This window comes from Candida pseudojiufengensis (genome assembly GCF_024610245.1).
Source record: "Candida pseudojiufengensis strain CBS 10847 chromosome Unknown scaffold12, whole genome shotgun sequence".
In the NCBI taxonomy this organism is placed as follows: domain Eukaryota; kingdom Fungi; phylum Ascomycota; class Pichiomycetes; order Serinales; family Debaryomycetaceae; genus Lodderomyces; species Lodderomyces pseudojiufengensis.
Genome location: NW_026261538.1, coordinates 1 through 21,986, shown reverse-complemented (window position 1 = coordinate 21,986; position 21,986 = coordinate 1). Strand labels below are relative to the sequence as shown.

Here is a 21,986-nt window from a genome sequence, read left to right as displayed (position 1 = left end):
CAAGTTTCTTAATTGTGAATCATTTTTGAAAAATTTATTTTAGTTGATAAAATAATTGTTTGTATGCACACTTCAATATCAATATCATACATTACACTTCATAATGAGTAATAGAGCACCAACTGGTGAAAAGGCATTCTTTTGTCCAATACCTGAATGTGAAAAACATTTTACAAGAGCAGATGCATTAACAAAACATCGAAAAGGTGCACATAATTTACAAAATATAAAAGATCAATTACAATCATTTAAAGATTCGTATCAAGGTGTTGAAAATATAACAGAAGATAAATATAGAGAATTAATTCAAAAAGATTATGAATTAAAATTACCATGGTGGTATGATCAACAATTTATAAATTTATTAACTGATGAAAATATAACAATTGATTCAATACCATTTGATTTAAATCAATATAAATTAAGTAATTTAAGAATAAAGCATATTTTAGAAACTAACGAAGATAATATTCAACCTGATCCAAATAATCAAATTATAAATATTGTGAAAAGACAAATTCAATATGAACATCCAGAAAGAGTAATGAATTCAAATAATGATAGAATTATAGAAAATTTATCAAATGAATCTAAACAACTAATACAGAATTATAAAAAAGAGATGGAGGATGATCTTGACTTGAATAATAAAGACCTAACCCAATTAAAACAATTACATGACAAACTTCAATCAAGGCTAAACACAAGTTTAAAAATAAACAAGATAATAACAAATAATTTACAATCTTCCATAATAACTAAAAGAAAAATTTGGTTAAAAAATCAAATTTTAATTGATGCAAATTTAAAAATTGGATTACCACCAGAACCAAGTTCTATTCCACAAAGAGTAATTCAAGATAAATATGATGTAGAATTATTAAAGAATCTATAGTATACGTGAATGATTTAATGAATAGTGACTTTTTTTAGCTCTCACGAACTTTGTTTTAACCGTTGTCAACTCAACTCAAATTGATGACCATTTTTCATAAATTTGTTGAGCATATAAATCATTATTTTAGCACGGATTCTATCTCATCAACTGTCTTCTGATTCTTTTGAAGTTCAACTTACACATGGTTGCTGACAATTTAATTGAATTTGACGAGTTTGACATTTCAACTTTAGATTTGTTCCTTTATTGGCCAGATGATACCGTGGTTGAACAAACAATTGTAAACACTAAATCAGCTACTAAAGCTAAATCTAGACCTGTTCGATCATCAATTAAATCACCTTTTAAATCAAGAAGAAAATTCAAGAAGTACAAACTTATCCACCTGATTTCATCAAAACCTTCATTAACTAAACCGATTGTTCATATATGTTCAATCGACAACATCTCAACCAAAGCCACTTTCAAAATCACCTAATGCTAAAGGTAATAATTCAGCAGCATCACCTTTAAAACCCCAAGTATTTTTAATTTCTCCATTCAAAATATTATCATCAATTTCAGTATTAAAAATTGCAACTTTCCCACCTTTCAATTTAACTCTTTCAACATAACTATTTGCTGGATATACTGTTCCACTTGTACCAATAACTAATATTAAATCAGGCATTAAAAATTTATCCTCAATAAAATTATCAATTTTAGTTATTAAATCTAATGGTAATGATTCTCCAAACCATACAACTCCTGGTCTTAATAAAAATTTACAAATTGGACAATTTGGTAAATTTGATTCATCAATTGATTTTATAGGTTTAAAATTGGGGGATTTTGTAGTAACATTGGAATTTTCATTTTCAACATCTTTCAAAGCTGATGTCAAAGGATGTTTAAAATTATTTTTTTCAATATAATTACATGAAAAATTAGTACATTTCAAAGTGAAAAGATTTCCATGAATATCAAATAATTCAGGTATATTTGGTCGTATTTTATTAAATAATCCATCAACATTTTGATTTATAATTAAGAATTGTTTATTGGCATCTTTTTTAAATTGATCTAAAATTTTTATAATTGATTTATGACTATTATTTGGATTTGAATTTAATGATAAATATCTTCTCCATGAATAAAATTGCCACACTAAACTTGGATCAATATAAAAAGAATCTGGTGTTGCTAAATCTATCATATTATAATTTCTCCATAATCCTTGAGAACCTCTAAATGTTGGTAAACCCAGAGAAGCAGAAAGACCAGCTCCTACTAATGCTATTACTTTTTTTGAATTTTTTAAATGATTTTGAAATTCTTTTAATTGATTATTCATGTAAAGAAGAGAAATCTACATATCAGATAAAACTGATTGATTGTGTTAAGCGGAATATTATTTAGATTTATATTTTATTTTTGTGCTACTATTATTATAAACAACTTATCTTATTTTGATTTTTGATTTTCTTGATCTATTTTCCAAGCTAAATATTTTGCAGAATGACCTAGTTCAACATTAGAATTTGTTATAATTCTATTCATAAGTAATTGAATTGGTGGTGATTTATAAAATACAACTTCTTCCATTGATGAATCTAATTTTTGTCTTTTATTGACTGGTAAATCTAATTCTTCAACTAATCCATAAGCTAATACACCATCTGGTTGAGAATATATTGGTAAAACACTATGATAATTTGTACCTGTTGGAACAATATGAGCTGGAGTTGGGGTAGTTAATTTATTAAATAAGTTTTGTGGTGTTAATGATTGTTGTGGTTGCTGCTGTTGTTGTTGTTGCTGTTGTTGTTGTTGTTGTTGTTGGAATTGATGTTGTTCTTGTTGGTGTTGTTGATCTTGTAATTTTTTTAATTGATTTTCTTGTATTTGATCTTGAATAGAGACATATGAAGTTGGTAATTGTGGTTTTTCTTCTATATATTCCGGAGAATGTTGTACTGGTGGTGGACTCATTGCAATGGTGGCCATTTTTGAAGGTTCATTAATAGGTGATCCATGAGGTAATGATACATTTGTAGCATATACGGCATTAGTTGATCCACCTCCTCCTTTTAATTGAGAAATAGGTGTAAATAAATAAGCATGACGTCCATTGACTTTATCATCATGTTCAGGAACAGGTATAACATTTGGACTTGTAGAATATTGACCTAAATCATCGGTTGGAATTGGAGCTGTTTTATATACTGAACCTCTAATTGGTGGTGAACTAGTGGTACCTGGAATTGCATCAGGTATTTCTTCCAGATTATAATTTGGATCATAATAAGATCTAATTGGTGAATCATATTTAATTAATTTTCTAGTTTCATTAAGTTGAATTAATGGTTGTTCATCATCTTCTCTAACTTCATCTGGTAAACAAGCTTTCCAAGTTCTAATACGATTGAAAACATGATTTGATTCATTATATCTAAATTCACATATAAACCAAGGTGCATTAGGTGGGATCACTCCACTTGGTAAATCACCTTTTTGATATCTTGTAAGAAATAAAACATAACATGGACCAACAATATCATCAATTAAATGATCTCTATATTGACCTGTTTTACAAACTTCATTTTGAAAAAATAATCTATCAACTCCATGACATGTTTGTTCTGGACGATAATACCAACACATATTACAATATTTTTTACCATCTTCAGTTGACCAAATTCTAAATATTTGTCCAACTATTGGTCTTTCACTATCAGCTGGATTTTTCATTAATACCCAATCTCCAATTCTATAAGAATATCCATCAACATTCAATTCGTCCAAGGGAAATCTCAATACACCATCACTTGAAGTAGATGTTGCTAATAAAACATCTTTATCTGATTTACTTAATTCATTTTGAACAATATTATTTGCTTCTCTTTTAAATTGTTGATAATCTAAAAATTCTTCACTATAAGGATCTCTTTGAAAATATTGTTGAAAATTTGCAAACATTAAATCAAGATCATGAATAAATTGATTAACATCAGTATATTTTCTACTTCTTACTTTAACTCTAATTTCTGTTAAACTCATTGGATTTTTAATAATTTCATAATAATCTGGATAATATTTTAAATCTGGTAATTTATCAAAATGTTTAATTAATAATCTATCTTTATCATCACGTAATTTTTTAAAACCTTTTAAAATTTGTTTAATACGTGATTCAAATGGTTTATCAATGATTGGTGGTCTACCTCTTCTAATCCCACTTTCAACTTGTTCTAATGTTTGTTGTTGTTGAATTTGTTTGATAGTTGCTCTTTTTGGGGTAGTGAATGATGATTGACGTGAAAATGATGTTGATTCTACTTGTGGTGGTGGTATAGGTCTTTCAATTGTAGGAGTTGCACTCATTTCATATTCATCTTTAATTACAGTTGGAGAAGGTTCTATAATTTGATCTTCTGGTAATTCACCAATTCTTGGATATATTAAATTTTGATCAATAGATTTATCAAGTTGTAATTTTGGAATTACATTTTCTTCAACATATTTCTTTAAAGCTTCTGCATGTTTATATATAACTGATTCTTGCATGTTATAAAATCTAGCATTATATGATATTAAAGCTAAATCATTAATAAACTCTTGAGCATTATTATAATCCAATTTTTTAAGTTTAGCTTTAATTTTATGAAGAGAAATTGGATTTTTAATTACTTTATAATAATCTCCACCTCCAGTTCTTGATGGCAAAGCATGAAAATAAGTACTTATTGGTTGACCACCTTCAGTATATGAATAAATACCATCATACAATGGATTTAGTTTGTTTTGTAGTTTCCTTCTATCTTTTTCTGACATTGGATTAATTGATTGTGATAAGTAAAGTGGTTGTAAAAAAAATAAACACACACACTTGAATGTTTTTATTCTTGTAGAAAGTAAAAAACGCGCATTATTCCAAAAACGCATGTACATGAATTATATCTATACAGACTAAACTAAATATAAAATAAATTTTTTGAAGAATTGAATATAACGGTATTTAAGCTTTTATTTTTGTCTCTTATACTGATGGATCACCATAGATACCCCAGTGTTGTTCAACATTATATGGACCTGGATCTTTCCAATAATCATTATACATTGTGAACATTATTACTTTAGACCCCAAACTTTGAGTTATAGATTTTATAGCAGCTACTTGATTTGGTACAGAAGGAACACAACTTCCAAAATTATCACCTTGAGTTGGCCAACCAGTTTCAGTAATTAAAGTTGCTTTTGATGAACCACAAACACTTTCTAAATGAGCAATTTGTTGTAATAACCATGGTCCAGAATCACTTGGTTGAACTCCACCATCCCAATAAGGATGTGAATTAACAGCTAAATAATCTGACATTTGACATAATTGTGGATTGGCAATATAAGCAACTAAAGTATCAACAGTAACAATATAACCATTATAATTTGGTGCATTTGCTTTTAACCATGATCTTGCAGTATCAACAGCTGTTTGCATTTGAGCTACTGTTGCAGCTCCAGCATTAACTCTTTCATTACCTACTGCAATTGTATGTACAACACTCCAACCTCTTGAACTTGTTGAAATGGCAGATTTAATTTCAGCTAATCCACTTTGAACTGATGATGGATCGATATTCCATAAACCAAGATACAATTTTTGATTTGAAGTCATTGAAGCAAGAACATTTTCAATACCTGAACAATCAGTACTATATAATCTAATAAGTTCATAATTTTTTAATTTAGCAATATCTGCTGCAACTTCTGCTGCTGTTTTACATTGATCAGATTTGGAATATGGTGAATATGTAATACCATAAGATCCAACTGCAGCTGTTGCACCTGCTGAACTACCACCATTAGATGCTGTAGCTGTTTCAGTATTAATTGAACCAGTATATTTACCAGGAGAACCACCTTGGAAAGTTTGGGAATCAATAGCTATAGCTGAAGTGACTGCTGAATTTACAATAGTGTTTATTTGTGAATTGACTTGAGGTTGTGATACAACAGGTGAAGCTACTTGAGTTGCTGCTGATGTTGCTGGAACTGCTGCTGCTTGTTGAGAACTTCTACCACCAAATAAAAATGCAAACAAATCATCTGCTGAATAATCATCTGATGAGGATGCTGATGTTGTTGCTGCTGGGGCTGGTGCTGGAGCTGTTTGAGCCACTACTGGTTGAGCTTGGGTTGATGCGACTACTGGAGCTGCTGCTGCACTACTACTACCGGAACCAAACCAACTATTTAATAAATTAGCAAAAAACCCACCTGATGTCGTTGTTGGAGCTGATGCAGCTGGTGTTGCTGGTGCGGCTGGTGCCTGAGTTGTGACTTGAGCTGCTGGTTGTGCTACTGGAGCTGCTGCAGTTGTTGGAGTTGAAGTGAAGTCATTAAATAAATTAGCCCAGAATCCACCTGTTGATGAAGTTGTTGCTGCTGGTGCTGGTGCCGGCGCTGGTGCTGGAGCAGTTGCAGCTACTACCGGTGCTGCTGTTGTGACGGGTAGTGCAGCTGCTGCCGGGGTAGTTGTTGAACTTAGACCAAAAAGATCTGCTAATAATCCTCTTTTAATGGGCGCTGCCTCTGAAATACTAGCAGCAGCTAATGCCGCTATAACATAATCTAATTTCATAATAATACAAACTCCAAAAAGAAAGTAATGAAATGAATGATAGTATTAATTGAATATGAAGTTGAAAATGAATGAATTGAATGCAAATGAAAGGAATGAAACTTGATGATAATACCAAACTAAAAAAAAAAAAAACCATTGAAAACATCATGAAAAATTATGAATACTATATATAATTAGATTACCTTTTACGGGGAGAACCCATAAGATTTTGACATCATTATTTGGAATTGTGTTGTATAGGTTTTGAAGTTTTAATGTTAAAAGAAAGTGAAATCTTTTTACATTTATTACCGCATTTGGTAATTTAATTGAATAAAATATGACGCACTTCAACTTAAATTAAAAATTTGAATGTACGAAAAAAAAACCAAATCACTTAAATTTTGAAGTTGTTTGAGAAATGTCCCACTTAAACCTGACGGTAACTTATTATGACCCCAAGCCAAGGACTTTAAAATTTCTCAATTGAGACTCGTTGACAAGGCTTTTTTGTTGTAGGATACTTTTTTGCAATTACTGCTTTTGAAACTTCGCTGCTAACACTTTTAAAATAATAAGTCTCTGATTTGGAGGAACACTCTTCATTATTACATCAATTCTTGTTCACGTCAGTAAAACCTCAAGTCAGGTAAAGTCACTGATTAGATTTAAGTTGACAGTTGATTGCATTAGAAAATTTTATTATTTACCTACCGTAGCCCAAAAATTTAAGAGGTAACTCGAGCTCTTTTCCAAACCAGGTCATCAAACAAATAAGCATGCCTCACACCTGTTTCACTTTCAAAAACTTAAAGCAAAATATCGTCTAGTCAATGGAAGATTTGGGATTTTTGGTTTCATATCACAACACATTTTGATCACAGTTTCAACATAATTTTTGTATGTTTCAGATATTTGACATTACACGACTTACCGTTTTTTGCAACCGAAACGTACTTACTAACTTTTACGTCTCGTAGTTCAACTAATTCTTGAACTTCCTGTATTCTTCAAAAATATCAAATGGATATTGTTCTTACTTTATTGAACAAATAATTCATACCTAGCTCAAGGAAATTTGCATTGATCGCTATATTTGATTTAGTTTTTGGATCCAGGGGAAAAAGACTTAAAAGTTAGAGTTATAGATCGCGATAAGATCAAATCGAGTAGATTCAGATCAGTAGACACAAAATACATTAAATTCTCCTCATTTAGTTAAAACTTGATGTCAAAAAAAAATTCTTAATTGTAAATAATGTTTAATTAGAGAGAGTAAGATCAATTATGTTTCTTGTTAGGGTAAATGTCGTGTATAGCGACTGACCTATAAAATATCATGTAAAGTTCGAAATGTGGGTAAAGCTATGTTTTAGATAGGATAAGTATTCTATCGGTGAAGACGAAAAAGGCTTCGCGAAAGGTTAAATATTGTTTGACAAAAAGTGATCATTGAAACTTATTATTAATGTTACTGTTTACGCTTGATAATTGTAGATCAATATATATACTTTTGTGTAAGTTTTGTTGTAACTCGATTTGGATAAAACTGAAGAAAATAAAATTGGCTTAGATGTAAAAACTGGGTCGAACTACGAGGCGAAAAATCAATCGCTTGGTGCCTTTTTAACCAAATTTGGGTATAAGTATATTAAATTAATGAGATATATATTATTGTATTAACAATAAATAAGAATATTGATTTACAAAAGCTTTCACATTTCTTTTTACTTGTGGGGCATATTGTATCGTAAATTATACGGGTTTATTGATTCAACGAACTTTTAATTGTCCCCACTTGTCGGATAATCTTATCTTGATAGCTATAAATATTTATTATCTATCTGAAAAACTTGATGATATAATAGAATATTACTAACATCATAACAACACAAAACCAAAACAACCATTTATCTTGTTTAGCTCTCCTTTCGACACTCCTTATAGTACCTTGACTTACTCCTAATACAATTAATCCTTCTTCAAATTTGGTTTGTAATTTTCTTAATGTTTCATTCTGTTCAACAATATCTTCAAATGCTTGTTGGCCCATTTCCAAAATTCTATCTAGTTGTTCAGACCCTCTTGATAAGGCTTGATTTTCATTATATAATCCTTCTCGCTGTGGCATAACATTTTGCGGTTGTGAATTGGGATCATATGGATTATCTGATGATTGTTGTGATGTTGGTATATGTCTTCTTCCTAATAATTCTTGTTTATTTGATTCTTGTAATGAAATTTCTCTTTGTTTCTTTAGTGAATCAAATTTTGTTGTGAATTGTTCTAGATCTTGATTGAACTTAGTCAATCTGCTTTCGTGTTTTGTATACGTTGAGTCTGTAGTTGCCTTATCTAATAAATCTGAATATTCTTTGATGGTTTTTTTAAATGCTGTGATTGATGTTGTAATTGCCCCTTGTAATGACAATGGTGATGTGGATAAATTCTTTTCAAATTCTGTTAAGTCTCGCGTGATTGTTTGTGTTTGTTTTAGACCATGATTGTAGATTGAATTCATATTGCGGCTAGTGGTTGATCTGATAACATTTATTGATTATTTTTTCTTTGTAAAATCATATGTATAGTGATACCACAACAAAAGAAGAGAGGAAATTTATTGACAAGAAATGGAGTATCGAAGAACAGCATTAAGTCTTTATGCTGAGATTACTTTAAAGAATCTGTCACTTTAGTTTCAATTGAGTCCGATAGTATTGTAGAAGTTGTTGTCAAACTTACTTTTACACCAACTTAAAACTCACCAGCGACGCGTCAAGAGTGGCAGAAAAAAGCAGAGATCAATGATATATTAAACATTCAAAAGATAATGGTTCAATAGGATCTAAATACTCGTCATGAAAAGCAATGATTTAGCCCTGAACCCTAGAACCGTTATTAGTGAACGATATTATACAATTTCGTATTAAAATACGAGTATCTTCAGCACATCCAACACTATCAAATCATGAGAATGACTGTATGATAATTCAAATATTTTCGTACTCCAGAGTAAATATCAGAAACGTTTAAAACAATTTCGGACTCAACTTCTAGCGTCATTTATACAATCATGTTAAAAAGTTCAACGCTATATGAATTCTTGTAACCGAAGCCAAGCGCTTCAAACACAAACGATCGCCTCAAAAAAACTTAGATTAGTTTCCTGGCAGCATTATCTAAAATATCCATTTCTGTTATAAAAAGCGACTTATCAATTTGATGTTTCTTGACATTCTATTATCACTATAACAAAACTCTAGACAATGTTATGATCAAGGCAATCAAACCGGTAGCTATACCCATCAACCATTGTAACACTTGTGTCTTGACTAATTTAATTTGCATTTGCATATTTGCAATTTCCTCATCAACTCTACTAAAAGTATCCTCAATTTTCAATTCATTTGCTGAACTTTCTTCTCTAATTCTACCTTTTTCTAGATTTAAATCTAATCGAACACTTGCTTGATTTTTAGTTATTTCTTCTTTCAATCTATTCTTAAGATTCGTTAAATCTGTTCTTAATTTCTCTTGTTCTTTTTTTAAAGTTGTAAATTCTGATTTATCCATAGTTTGTAATTCACCTTTTAGTTTTGCAAAGTCAACTTTTTGTTGATATGCTATTGATGATAAAGTTTCTTTTGTGACTAAGTTGTTTGTAATTGAATAAATTCCATCATTTATTGCTCCATTTACAACTGTTACTGCAGCTTCTGCCTTTTTGGCATCAAAACCTCCCTTTTCTTGTAATGACTTGACAAATTTCCTTGTATCAAATTTGGTTATAGAACCGATCTGTCGTATACCTATAGGTCGTATATTAATTCTTGTAGTGGCTCTAAACATAATATTGCTTGGTGATAACTTGTTATCAAAATAATATTATTTTTGTTTTACTATTGTATTTTTTTTTTGCATCTATTAATCTAATCATCAATGTTTAGATCAATCAAACATTTCAGAAGATTCAAATCAGATAAATTTTCTTCCATTGAAGAGTTCAATAAAAAGAAAACTAATTATTCATATGGGTATAATTTTGAAAAATTGAAAGATCTAGATGAGGCAACAAAACCATCACAACCGCCTCAGCCAGATCATATGGATATAAATCAAGTTCTTGAAAGAGATCCGAGATTATTGAAACTTAAACCTGGATCACATGAATATAGAGAGACGCTACATAAGGTACATGAAGAATTTATCCTGAATGCCAAAAAGCAAGAAAAACGTTATGAATTTAATGAAAGAATGAGAGGTGTTTTATACGGACTTGCTGCATTAGTTGGAGTTATATCGATACATCAGATTTTTATGAATTATGGATCAATTAAGAATAGATTATTGATGAATTATACTTATGGAGATGTTGTTGATGAAACACCACAACCAAAGAAGAATGTTAAAAGTTCAAAACATCTATTGGAAAAATTACAAACGGAATTAAGTGATGAAAATTTAAAAAATATCAAAAGTAGTGATGAGCCAGGTGTGTATTATTTTGGAGGTGATACTAAAATTCCTTTGAGAATACCGGAATTTGATGGCACATATATTAAGGATGCTTTTGTGGAAAAAGATATTATCGTTGCAATTACAAACAAAGGTAAAGTCTTGCAATGGTACAAAGGTTCTTTAAAACAGCTAAATTTACCTTCAAACCTTACAAGTATAACACCAACTAGAGATAACTACTACTTTTTATCATCAAATGGTGAAATCTTTTATATACCGAGAAAAGTGGAGACGGGATTTATTCCTATGCTTAAAAGAAATTGGTTTGGGATGTTAAAAGTTCTACCATATAGTAAATTAGAAGATGTTAAAGATGTTATCAGTATAAGTTCTGGATTGGATCATCTATTATTACTTAACAAATCAGGTCAAGTCTCAGTTGTCAACACGTCTAAAAATCCAACAAATCTTGGACAATATGGTCCTACTTATTCACCTTTTGAAAAGAAAAAAATACCAGTTAATGAAGTGATAGATTTACCAATTTTGAATTATACATTAGACAAAGGTTCTTTGATTGAAAGAAAATTTGATTCAATTGCAAGTGGGGATTATTTCAATATTATAAGTGAGAATAATACTGTGTGGACTTGGGGTGATAATAGGTTTGGTCAATGTGGTGTAAACAATAGCACAACAACTATACCAATACCTAAACAAATATTTGTGAAAAAAGATTTTAAACGAATACTTAAGACTAAGATTTATGAGCCATTAAAAGTATTTGCTGGTGCATCAACTTCATATCTATTATTAGATAATCTATATTTACTTTCTTTTGGTTGTGGATTGAATGGTGAATTAGGTTCAGGTAGATACTTACAAGTTTGTTCATATCCAGAAATAGCGAAAGGTCAATGGACAACAAAAGAATATGATGAAGCTTCAAACACCTTAAAACTTATCGGTATAAAAGATATCTCCGTTGGTAACAATCATTTCTTACTACAGATGAATTCTGGTGATCTTTTAGCTTCTGGTAGTAACAATTTCGGTCAATTAGGTAATGGTAAAAAAATCAAAACTTCTAAACCAATAAATATTCCTAAATTAATAGAACCAGAAGATGGAAAAGATAAATTGAAATTAGCACAACTGATTAGTGACACAACCACAAAAAGACTACAACTCAAAAACAATCAAACGTTTATTGCCGGTGAGAACGCATCTATTATATGTTATCAGAGGTGATAGTTAATAGATGGTGGAGAAGACTGTAAATAGGTGATAATTGTCAATCGTGTATATTTTGAATCATATATTTATTTATTGATAACTGATAAATTGTAGATATCTTAGATTTTTAGATTCAGATTGTGGTAGATCTAGTGATAAATCGCGCTAAAGATATCTACTTGTAAAATCTATCATTAAAATCGCTATTTAATCTCTAATTCTAATTTAATTGAAATAATTCATTTAAAATTCTTATTGTATCATCTGGTGAATTAACAGCATGACCAATAGTTCTTGGATCTTCATAAATTTCATAATCATTTCCTCCTTTATAAGATTTGTCACCAAAGAAATGAATTGTTTTGAAATGTTCATCTTCAACATGTTGTAAACAATAAGTTTTATCCCAACCAGTTGGGAAAACATCAAAAGAAATTTGACCACCAATTGAATAAGTTAAACCAAAATCTTTAAAATTTTCTTTTAATGCATCAACTAATTTTTCTCTTACATGAGCTTGTTTATCATATTTTTCAAATTCATTTCTTTCATTTGTTGAAGCATTTCTACCAACTGGTGAAACATTAATCATACCATTTCTAAATTCAATAAAAGTACCTCTTCTAATTGGAATATCTATATCAGATAAATATCTTAAAATAAATTTAACTAATTTATTATATTTATCTTCTCCTAACCATTGAATAAATGATTGACTTGCTAATTGTTTACCTAATTTATAAGCAGTTAAACCATTTTCACTAAAACAATAATCAAAATCTTGTAATACATTTGGTCCTAATTGTTCAACTTGTTTTGATAAATCTGAACCTCCGACAAATCCTATAACTACTTTTTTTCTTAATTTTGCAAGAGTTTCTTTCATTTCTGGTGAAATGGTTAATCTAGCTGGAGTCAATGTTCCATCGACATCGAATAAAACAAGGGTTTTTGGGTCTTCTTTAGATGAAAATGACATTTTTCTATGAGTTGGTGGTGTTGAATAAGAAGTGATAAATGAGGAATTGAAAAAAAAAAAAAATGTTAATAAATCTAAACAACGCATTGTACAAACGTGTTAAATACCTTTGACGCGTCTCATGTTAAAATAATTGTGGTCCTACAACACTTTCCAAAGACCTAGAATACTTTACAATGATAAAAGAAACCGAACGACCAAACGACAGAGATTCTGGATCAGTTTTCAAATAAATCTCCGTCAGACCACGTCTCTTCGGATGTCGTGGAGATACTTTCACAAATCTTTTAACACGAGTGGAAAGCATTATATAATATGAACAAATTGTGTTATTATATAATATGAACACAATATATCAGTAGCCGATGAAATAAAACTCCAAAGGATAATGAACATCTGCAAACAGTTTCAGTGCTTCTAAGATAGATCTGAACGAAAAAAAGATCAAATCATTTGTGCTCGAAGTTGTGTTCGCAATATCGAATTATTTTGACATATTATATTTCAATTCATCCTCTTTTTCAAGAGGAATTAAAGGAAAGTTAACGCTAGCCTCTACCCGTCTGTGGCCTGACTAATTGTAGAAAGAGGATTAGTCCTAATTGAAACACCTTAAGTATCTCTACAACATTATTTTGCAACCAAGTAACATTCCCTGAAATTTTGTACAAAGTTGAGAGAACCCACTTGATCAACAATTGACGAGGTTAACCAAGTAAATTTTATGATTTGTGACTTTAGAGCCTGGCCATAGAATTAAATTTAGTTCCTAGTCATAAACTTGACCTATGAAATAGAGTGAAGGTAATAGTCGTTTGGTGTTATCCTCGATAAAGCTAAATTAAATTAGGAATAGTATCACCCGTACTCTACAAATACATAAATCTTATTTTAAATCCTTACAATTAAATCTACTATACAACTTATACAGTTCCAAACCGTTTAAGCATTGTATTGGAAGTATGGGAATTGTTTTAAGTTTTGTTCCAAATTACCTTTTCTTGATAAGAATTTAACATAAGCACCATCATCTAAAACTTCACCTTTGTTTTTCTTGACAACATATTCTTCTCTATTTAATGGTGTGAAACCCCATTTCTTTGAAATAATAATTTTTTGTTGACCTGGGAATTTATATCTAGCTCTTCTTAAACCTTCAATAACAACATCTTTATTTGAATCTTTAGTTCTAGCAGACATGATAATTTGACCAATAGAAACTCTGGCAGCTAAACCATGTGGTTTACCCCAAGCACCTCTCATACCTTGTTGTAATCTATCAGCACCTGCACATGACAACATTTTATTGATTCTTAAAACATGGAATGGATGAACTCTAATTCTTAAATGGAATGAATCTCTTCCTGAGATTTTGGTGATGTATTTGTTGGCACAGATACGAGCAGCTTCTAAAGCTTCTGATGATAATTGTTCTAATTCATTTGAAACTAAATGAATACATAATGGGAATTCATCAACTGGAGCTTTCTTTCTACCTAAATCATAGATTCTGATTTTTGGATCTGGGACAGCTCTATTATATCTTGATTTTGGGTATGGTTTGTTTTTACAGTATCTGTAACATCTAGCTGGTCTTCTAGCCATTTTGTATGATGATTAAATTGGTTAATAGTAACTAATGAAAGTGAAAAATTAAAAATTTTATATAAATTTTATTAATGAATGGCGAGAGTTTATTACTGTGTGACACAAAATTTATTAAGTACTTAGCGCTGACAAATACTAAACAGAGAAAAATAAATTTCCGGTCATTGCATCAGTAGTATTAATAAGCAAATTCGGGTGAACAATATTGTACAGCAATAACACATAATAAAACACATTGCCACTCCTCTCTTATGATTTATTAATATAATATCCTTGAGATGCAAGTTTGATCGATTACTGATATCTTAGCTGGACTTTACTGGCTTAACATAATTTTGAAATGACTTTGGTAGCATAATTTAAAAGTAGGGTTCAAACCCTGAAAATAGTTATTAGGTCGGCTTTTGGTCGAACGTTGCAAATTAGGTCGACCCACCTACTTTGGATCGAATTGACTGATCTCATCTCAACACAATCTGATTAAACAAGAAGGTAAACCACACTAAGTCACAATGGGTAGATATAGTGTTAAAAGATATAAAACCAAGAGGAGAACAAGAGATTTAGATCTTATCTATGATGATTTATCAACCACACAATCAATAAATAATCTTAAGAATCAACCATTAGATGAATATAAACCAGGTTTAGGACAATATTATTGTATAGAATGTGCAAAATATTTTGAAAATCAAATAAGTTTAGATCGTCATCAAAAATCCAAGATTCATAAAAGAAGAGTTAAAATATTAAAAGAAAGACCATATACTCCATTAGAAGCAGAAGCAGCTAGTGGTGTTAATTTATTAAAATTTGTTGAATCTGTTGAAAAATATAAACAATTGGAACAATTTAAATCAGAAAATAAAGAAGAATATGATAAAGTAAATAATCAAAAGAAAGATAATTTAGATGCTTTGATAACGGGTGTTCCATCTGAAGAATTCCAAAAACAAAAAGAACTAGAGCAAGGACAAGAAGTGGAGGTAGTTCAAGAAGTGACCATGACGGAGTAAGCGTCAAATTCATGTCAATCACTTATTATTTCAATTCTTTTAAGCATTTAAGATCAAACGATGATCATTTTACATACATTTATACTCAATTAACGACCTTTGATGAACAACTATGCAATCGTAAATTAAAGTTTTGTGATGACATATGCGTAATACTTTAATCGTATATTTCTGCGCGTTTTGCCACTCCACTTTTTATTTCTTTTGGTATTTCGTGAGGCTTTCGAGATAATAAAGTTTTTGATCAACTAAACCCATGCAAAATGAGGTTAAAATTGAAATCAGAGCAGGGTGTGGCAACGATAAATGTGAAGTCAGATCAACTATTTAATGATTTTCTAACAGATGTACGATCCAATACTCAAATTTCCACAGATTCTTCAAATGTTATCAATTCAATAAAATTTGGATTTCCTCCCAAAACTATAGAATTAGATTCATCAAGTACAACAACAATACAAGATAAAGGTATAAAAGATGGTGATCAATTATTAATACAGTTTAAATCTAATAAAAGAAAAAGTTCATCAACAACTTCGCCACCTCCAACTATAACGAATGTGCTATCAGCACCGAAAAGACAAGACACAAAAGACGATATTCCATCAGTATTTATAGAATCATTAAATAAATATCTAATACTTCGAAATATCCCCGATGATAATTCATGTATGTTTAACTCAATTTCATATGCCATATCAGGTAATGATTATTCATTAATATCGCCACCAGAAGAATTAAGAAAAGTAATTGTGAATTATATTAAAAAAGATCCTGAGCTTTATTCAGATTTAGTATTAGGTAGATCAAGAGATTCATATTGTGAATGGATTTTGAAAAAAGAAAGTTGGGGAGGTGGTATAGAATTAGGAATTTTATCAGATTGGTTTGATATTCAATTTACTTGTATTGATATTGAACTGGGGAATTTTGTTGAAATTAAAAATGAAAAAAAGAAACCTACAAAATTTATAATGTTAATTTATAGTGGTGTTCATTATGATGTGTTAGCAGTTAATAATGAATTAAGTACCAAAAATAAAGATAAAGATGAATGTGTTTGGAATATACTGGATTCAACACTGTCAGATATAATTGATGCAGCTAAAAAATTATGTAAATTATTACAAGAAAAAGATTATAGTACAAATACCACAACTTTTAGAGTAAGATGTAATGATTGTTATCTGGTTCTAGTTGGTGAAACTGGAGTAGCAAAGCATGCTGAACAAACAGGACATTTAAATTTTGGAGAAGTAAAGAAAAAGATATAATCTTTGCAAAAGTTCAATTGATAAATCATGTAACCCACAGGGTCTGAATTTAGTGGGACAAAACTTCACAAAGGACGCTCTCATATAACTTGCTTTTAAAAAGTTATTCTATAGACATTCAATACATACATTTAGCATTAATTGTAACACCACGTATTTATTTCTTTTATTGATCATCTTCTGGCTACACGTAAATCGAAGCATGTTGCATGGAAATTTATTTTCTAACACGAACTGGTAGCTTGCCTAATAATAATATTTACTTGAAAAAGAATTTAATAATTTTGATTTCAAAAATTTGTAAATTAAAAAGTATTGAAATCAATCATTCAACAACCAACAAAAATGTCAGCATCTACTGAATTTTTCTGTATGTATATCAAAATCAAGCTGGACTAATTGAAATGTATACTAACAAATCCTAGGTCGTATACCCAAAACGATAGAACTTTTTCAAGATTTTGAAGAAATTACTCCAATTAAATCATTAGGAGAATGTAGATCAGCTTTATATTCATTAAATGGTTCATATTTTGCATATACTCAACCAGATGAAGTTATAATATTAGATACCACAAATAAAGCTCAATTATATTATAAAATAGAAATATCTGAAATTTTTGATTTAAATTTTTCACCAAAGGGAACATATTTATGTCTTTGGGGAAAACCAATCTTATTAAATAAAGAAAATGGTAAATGGAATAATAATGTTAAAATTTTTAATTTAAAAACAAAAACAATAATTGCAGAATGGAGTTCAAAAAATCAAAATGGTTGGAAACCTCAATTTACAAGTGAAGAAACTTTAATTTGTAAAAATTTTAATAATGAAATTCAATTTTATGAAATAAATTCTGATATAACTACATTAAATTTAAATCAACCAAATAAAAAATTTAAATTAGATGATAATAAAACCATATTTAAATTAAGTCCTGGAAAAAATCCTTCAATTGCTATTTTTATACCTGAAAAATCATCACAACCAGCTTCTATATCAATATATGAATTAAATAATTTTAAAAATCCAATATGTTTTAAAAAATTTTTTAAAGCTGAAAAATGTGAAATTAAATGGAATTCTTTAGGTACTGCATTATTAGCATTAGCATCAACTGATCATGATACAACAAATAAAAGTTATTATGGAGAATCAAATTTATATTTATTAGGTATTGCTGGTGCTTATAATTCAAGAATTGAATTAACTAAAGAAGGTCCAATACATGATATAACTTGGTCTCCAAGTGCAAGAGAATTTGCTGTAAGTTATGGTTATATGCCATCTGAAACTACATTTTTTGATGCAAGAGGTAATTCAATACATTCATTACCAACAAATTCAAGAAATACTATATTATATTCACCTCATGCAAAATTTGTATTAGTTGCAGGATTTGGTAATTTACAGGGTACTGTTGATGTTTATGATCGTCAAAATAAATTTTCGAAAGTTGTAAGTTTTGAAGCTTCAAATACTTCTGTTTGTGAATGGTCTCCTTGTGGTAGATTTATATTAACTGCTACTACTTCACCAAGATTAAGAGTCGATAATGGACTAAAAATTTGGCATGCAAGTGGTAAATTAATTTATTTAAAAGAATTTACTGAATTATATTCAATTAGTTGGAAACCTCAAGATTTGAGTAAGTTTCCACCTCTTAAAAATTTAGAACCGGCACCAGAAGCTCATTCATCAGCAAAAGAATATTTAGCAAAACGAGAAGCATTGGCAAATTCAGCCTCCAAAAAACCAGCAGGTGCTTATCGTCCACCACATGCAAGAGGTAATAATAATAACACAACCACAACATTATATCAAAAAGAAATGGAATCAAATTTGAAAAATGGAAATACTTCAACTCCACCACCACCAGGACTTTCAAAATTACCACGTCAAAAAGTAATAGTTGGAGCAGCTCCAGTAGTTGAAAAAGAAAGTAAAGCAGCTGCAAAAAATAGAAAAAAAAGAGAAGCCAAAAAGAAAGATCAATCACCAGCTCCACAATCTTCAACTCTGGTATCTACTTCAAAAGAAGAAGAAACAGGTGGTTCAGTTTTAGGAGGAATTCAATCATTAGAAGAAAAAAAAATTAGACTGTTATTAAAAAAATTAAGAGCAATTGAACAATTAAAAATGAAACAAGCAAGTGGTGAAATTTTAGAAGATACTCAAGTTATTAAAATTCAAAAAGAAGATGAAATTAGAAATGAATTATTAAGTTTAGGATGGGATGAGTGATAGGTAGAAGAAGAACAATTGAAGAATAGAGTAAAGATGTTTGGTGCTTGTTTAGTTTATAGAATTCTTTTTTTTTTATTTTTTTCATAGATTTTGAAGTAATACATTATTGATATTATTTGTGGATTGATAATTCGTTCTTGTAGAAGTGATAACTTATCGTGTTCATCATTTATCGATCATAATTCATAAATCCTTGAGCCCATAGTGAAGTATTTTGAATAAGCTAAATTTTCAAAACGTGGGACGGACTTCATCATCAAGGAAAGATAAAGAATACGAGAAGCACTAAAATTTTGGTTACATTTTGTTGTAGATATATATGAAGTGAAGAAACCTTTTGCCTCATTTTCTTGTAAGTAGATACTAGTTTAGAAAATGACCACTTGATTATTTCTATTTCAATCCAACTTCTATTCTTCATTTGAGTTTATTTTGCATCTTTTCTTTTTCACAAATTATTTGCATCAATTTGAAACGAGAATAAAATACGAATTAATCAGTATAGACTTTATTTATGTTTCCCAACGCATCTCACAACTTCTGAAGGCAAATGCTTTACACTAGGATGTACATATGGCTGATGAGTTACTATATAGGATACTTATAATTGTAATCACTTATCTATTTTCGTAGATTTAATTAGCATATAGTCTATTAGATAACGGGTTTCAGATTTTTTAATATTGTAGTACGGAAGTTCCTTTTACAACGTCTAATTAATTTTTTTTTTAGTTTCTATTGTTCCTAATTGAGTAAATTAATTAATTGCATAATACTGTATATAAAGTTGAGGCAAAGTTTTTGTGCTGAATCACACGATTCTCTCGTTTAGGAAGTAGATTTTGTGTCAGATCCGGCTGTTAAGTTATTTTTAGAATTAAATTTTTATTTTTTTAATTATTTTTTTGTTGAGTTAGTAAATTTCAAAAAAGGTTCCATTTTATTCTGAAATGGAACAATAATTATTATCGTGAATTCAAATCGACCCCTCCGTCGGAAATTTTTGGATGTTTTTAAGTATGGAGGATGGTACGGATTGTACTGTGGTACGGATGTTTGTGGATGTCTGACGGAGGGGTCCATTTGAAAGGTGGATTATTATTATATATTTAATGTACAATAATCATGAGATACATGTTGTTAAAAATATTGATGAATTGCAAACAGGCTGAATTAATAGTTTAGCAGGTGGTTATCTTACCGAACCTTCCATTTTAATTGTTCAGATGTTAAAATCACAAATTAACGCGTTTGTTCTCGAGTGATTTTTTTTTTTAAGTAATCAAAATTTCGTGTCAAACTTTAAGGGTGGAAGTATAATGGGTTAAACTTTTTTAAATACATAGGATTGAAATTTTTTCAACATCAACCAAACTTTGTTGATAGTTTTTAAGAGCTTAACTATTCATTAAACTTATCTTCCTCGAAGAATTCTGATTGAAAAAATTGTATAGCGTTCCAAAAGATAGATAAGCTTTCAAAACTGATATATTAAACTCAAAATGATTGCCTCTTTCTTAATAGTTCTCGAGAAAATTTAAGTTGATACGCGTTTTCATGTGAAACAAGGAAGATTTTGTTGACTCAACAACGAAGCAGCAGGTACTTTATCAATCGATTTAACTGTCATACTATACGGATCAATTATCTACATTCACATACAAAATTCTACCCGTAAAAATGTAGTACATACACGGAGATACTTTTTAAATGTGTGGATTTTCATTATGAAAAGCAAAATGTATACAAGGAAAGTATAACTAAACAATTAAAAAGAATAAACGCGATTTTATTCATAATTTAAAGATTATTAAGGAGAAAGAAAAAAAGATAGAACATTGATAAAGCTGTACTAAATTTATTAATTAATGAATGGTTAGGTCGGTTGATTATTGATCTACTTTACATCACTAATCTAATTTAATTTATAATTTTGTGAATTTATTCTTCACACGTCTTCATTTCAATTGAAATATTATTTTTAATTTTTACTTCACCTTACTTACTTTAAATACTATTATATCAACTTTGTAACACAATTTTTCGTTGATTTCAATAGTAAATTTTTGATTTTGAGTTTTTTCATTTGAAAATCAAATTAATTTTTTAAATTTCTTCTCTCTTTTTTTTTCTTGATTGATTTTCAACTACAACAACATCTTACCAAAGGTAAATATCATTTGACAGTATGTTAAATCTTCGACCAACCAACCACTCAGTTCGTAAATTGAAAAAGTAATTCAATTCAATATTGGAGACAGATCTGGAAATTAAAAAAAGAATCGTGAAAAAAAAATTTATTAAAATCCGTGGTAGTAGTGTGAAGAAATCAAAAAATTTGTATTGAGATCATAGCCTACATTTCAGATTTAGATCTCATCAATCAACTACAGATACTATCGAGAGTAATTCCAATTCAGATTCATCAAATCAAGATTTCAATTTGGATCAGAAATTATTTGATAAAAGTAGAGAATTCAGATTTCAGGAGCACTAAAAAATTTATAAGAGATCTCAAAATCTGAAACTAATATAAAGAAACAGTGAAACAAAATAAAAAAAAAAAAAAAAAAAAAATTAAAAAAATATATACAACGGGATATGCTACTTTCCCCCCCCCCTCGAAGAGGGGGGGGGGGAGATATAGCTTTTATATCTATTTATAAC

At 29.6% G+C, this 21,986-nt stretch overlaps 12 protein-coding genes across 12 annotated transcripts; 5 read left to right on the top strand and 7 right to left on the bottom strand. All coding sequences in view use genetic code 12, as the record gives it.

Annotated features, from left to right (window-relative positions):
- Positions 1-103: 103 nt before the first annotated feature.
- On the top strand, positions 104-895 carry KGF55_004585 (uncharacterized protein; the record flags this gene model as incomplete). The annotated part of the gene is made up of 1 exon (XM_051759504.1): positions 104-895. One exon carries the CDS (start codon positions 104-106, stop codon positions 893-895), a length of 792 nt encoding a protein of 263 aa, XP_051612545.1.
- Positions 896-1,346: 451 nt separating this feature from the next.
- KGF55_004584 (uncharacterized protein) lies at positions 1,347-2,231 on the bottom strand (the record flags this gene model as incomplete). Its single annotated transcript, XM_051759503.1, has 1 exon — positions 1,347-2,231. The coding sequence occupies one exon, from the start codon at positions 2,229-2,231 to the stop codon at positions 1,347-1,349; it is 885 nt and encodes a 294-aa protein (XP_051612544.1).
- Positions 2,232-2,341: 110 nt separating this feature from the next.
- KGF55_004583 (uncharacterized protein) lies at positions 2,342-4,711 on the bottom strand (the record flags this gene model as incomplete). The annotated part of the gene is made up of 1 exon (XM_051759502.1): positions 2,342-4,711. One exon carries the CDS (start codon positions 4,709-4,711, stop codon positions 2,342-2,344), a length of 2,370 nt encoding a protein of 789 aa, XP_051612543.1.
- Positions 4,712-4,916: 205 nt separating this feature from the next.
- Positions 4,917-6,518, bottom strand: SCW4 (Scw4p; the record flags this gene model as incomplete). Its single annotated transcript, XM_051759501.1, has 1 exon — positions 4,917-6,518. The coding sequence occupies one exon, from the start codon at positions 6,516-6,518 to the stop codon at positions 4,917-4,919; it is 1,602 nt and encodes a 533-aa protein (XP_051612542.1).
- A 1,822-nt stretch (positions 6,519-8,340) lies between these two features.
- Positions 8,341-9,021, bottom strand: KGF55_004581 (uncharacterized protein; the record flags this gene model as incomplete). The annotated part of the gene is made up of 1 exon (XM_051759500.1): positions 8,341-9,021. The coding sequence occupies one exon, from the start codon at positions 9,019-9,021 to the stop codon at positions 8,341-8,343; it is 681 nt and encodes a 226-aa protein (XP_051612541.1).
- A 725-nt stretch (positions 9,022-9,746) lies between these two features.
- On the bottom strand, positions 9,747-10,349 carry KGF55_004580 (uncharacterized protein; the record flags this gene model as incomplete). The annotated part of the gene is made up of 1 exon (XM_051759499.1): positions 9,747-10,349. One exon carries the CDS (start codon positions 10,347-10,349, stop codon positions 9,747-9,749), a length of 603 nt encoding a protein of 200 aa, XP_051612540.1.
- A 90-nt stretch (positions 10,350-10,439) lies between these two features.
- Positions 10,440-12,209, top strand: KGF55_004579 (uncharacterized protein; the record flags this gene model as incomplete). The annotated part of the gene is made up of 1 exon (XM_051759498.1): positions 10,440-12,209. One exon carries the CDS (start codon positions 10,440-10,442, stop codon positions 12,207-12,209), a length of 1,770 nt encoding a protein of 589 aa, XP_051612539.1.
- A 205-nt stretch (positions 12,210-12,414) lies between these two features.
- PMM1 (phosphomannomutase) lies at positions 12,415-13,173 on the bottom strand (the record flags this gene model as incomplete). Its single annotated transcript, XM_051759497.1, has 1 exon — positions 12,415-13,173. One exon carries the CDS (start codon positions 13,171-13,173, stop codon positions 12,415-12,417), a length of 759 nt encoding a protein of 252 aa, XP_051612538.1.
- Positions 13,174-14,115: 942 nt separating this feature from the next.
- Positions 14,116-14,778, bottom strand: RPL10 (60S ribosomal protein uL16; the record flags this gene model as incomplete). Its single annotated transcript, XM_051759496.1, has 1 exon — positions 14,116-14,778. The coding sequence occupies one exon, from the start codon at positions 14,776-14,778 to the stop codon at positions 14,116-14,118; it is 663 nt and encodes a 220-aa protein (XP_051612537.1).
- A 515-nt stretch (positions 14,779-15,293) lies between these two features.
- On the top strand, positions 15,294-15,797 carry KGF55_004576 (uncharacterized protein; the record flags this gene model as incomplete). The annotated part of the gene is made up of 1 exon (XM_051759494.1): positions 15,294-15,797. The coding sequence occupies one exon, from the start codon at positions 15,294-15,296 to the stop codon at positions 15,795-15,797; it is 504 nt and encodes a 167-aa protein (XP_051612536.1).
- A 263-nt stretch (positions 15,798-16,060) lies between these two features.
- On the top strand, positions 16,061-17,071 carry KGF55_004575 (ubiquitin-specific protease; the record flags this gene model as incomplete). The annotated part of the gene is made up of 1 exon (XM_051759493.1): positions 16,061-17,071. The coding sequence occupies one exon, from the start codon at positions 16,061-16,063 to the stop codon at positions 17,069-17,071; it is 1,011 nt and encodes a 336-aa protein (XP_051612535.1).
- Positions 17,072-17,416: 345 nt separating this feature from the next.
- KGF55_004574 (uncharacterized protein) lies at positions 17,417-19,316 on the top strand (the record flags this gene model as incomplete). The annotated part of the gene is made up of 2 exons (XM_051759492.1): positions 17,417-17,441; positions 17,497-19,316. 2 exons carry the CDS (start codon positions 17,417-17,419, stop codon positions 19,314-19,316), a joined length of 1,845 nt encoding a protein of 614 aa, XP_051612534.1.
- Positions 19,317-21,986: the final 2,670 nt, after the last annotated feature.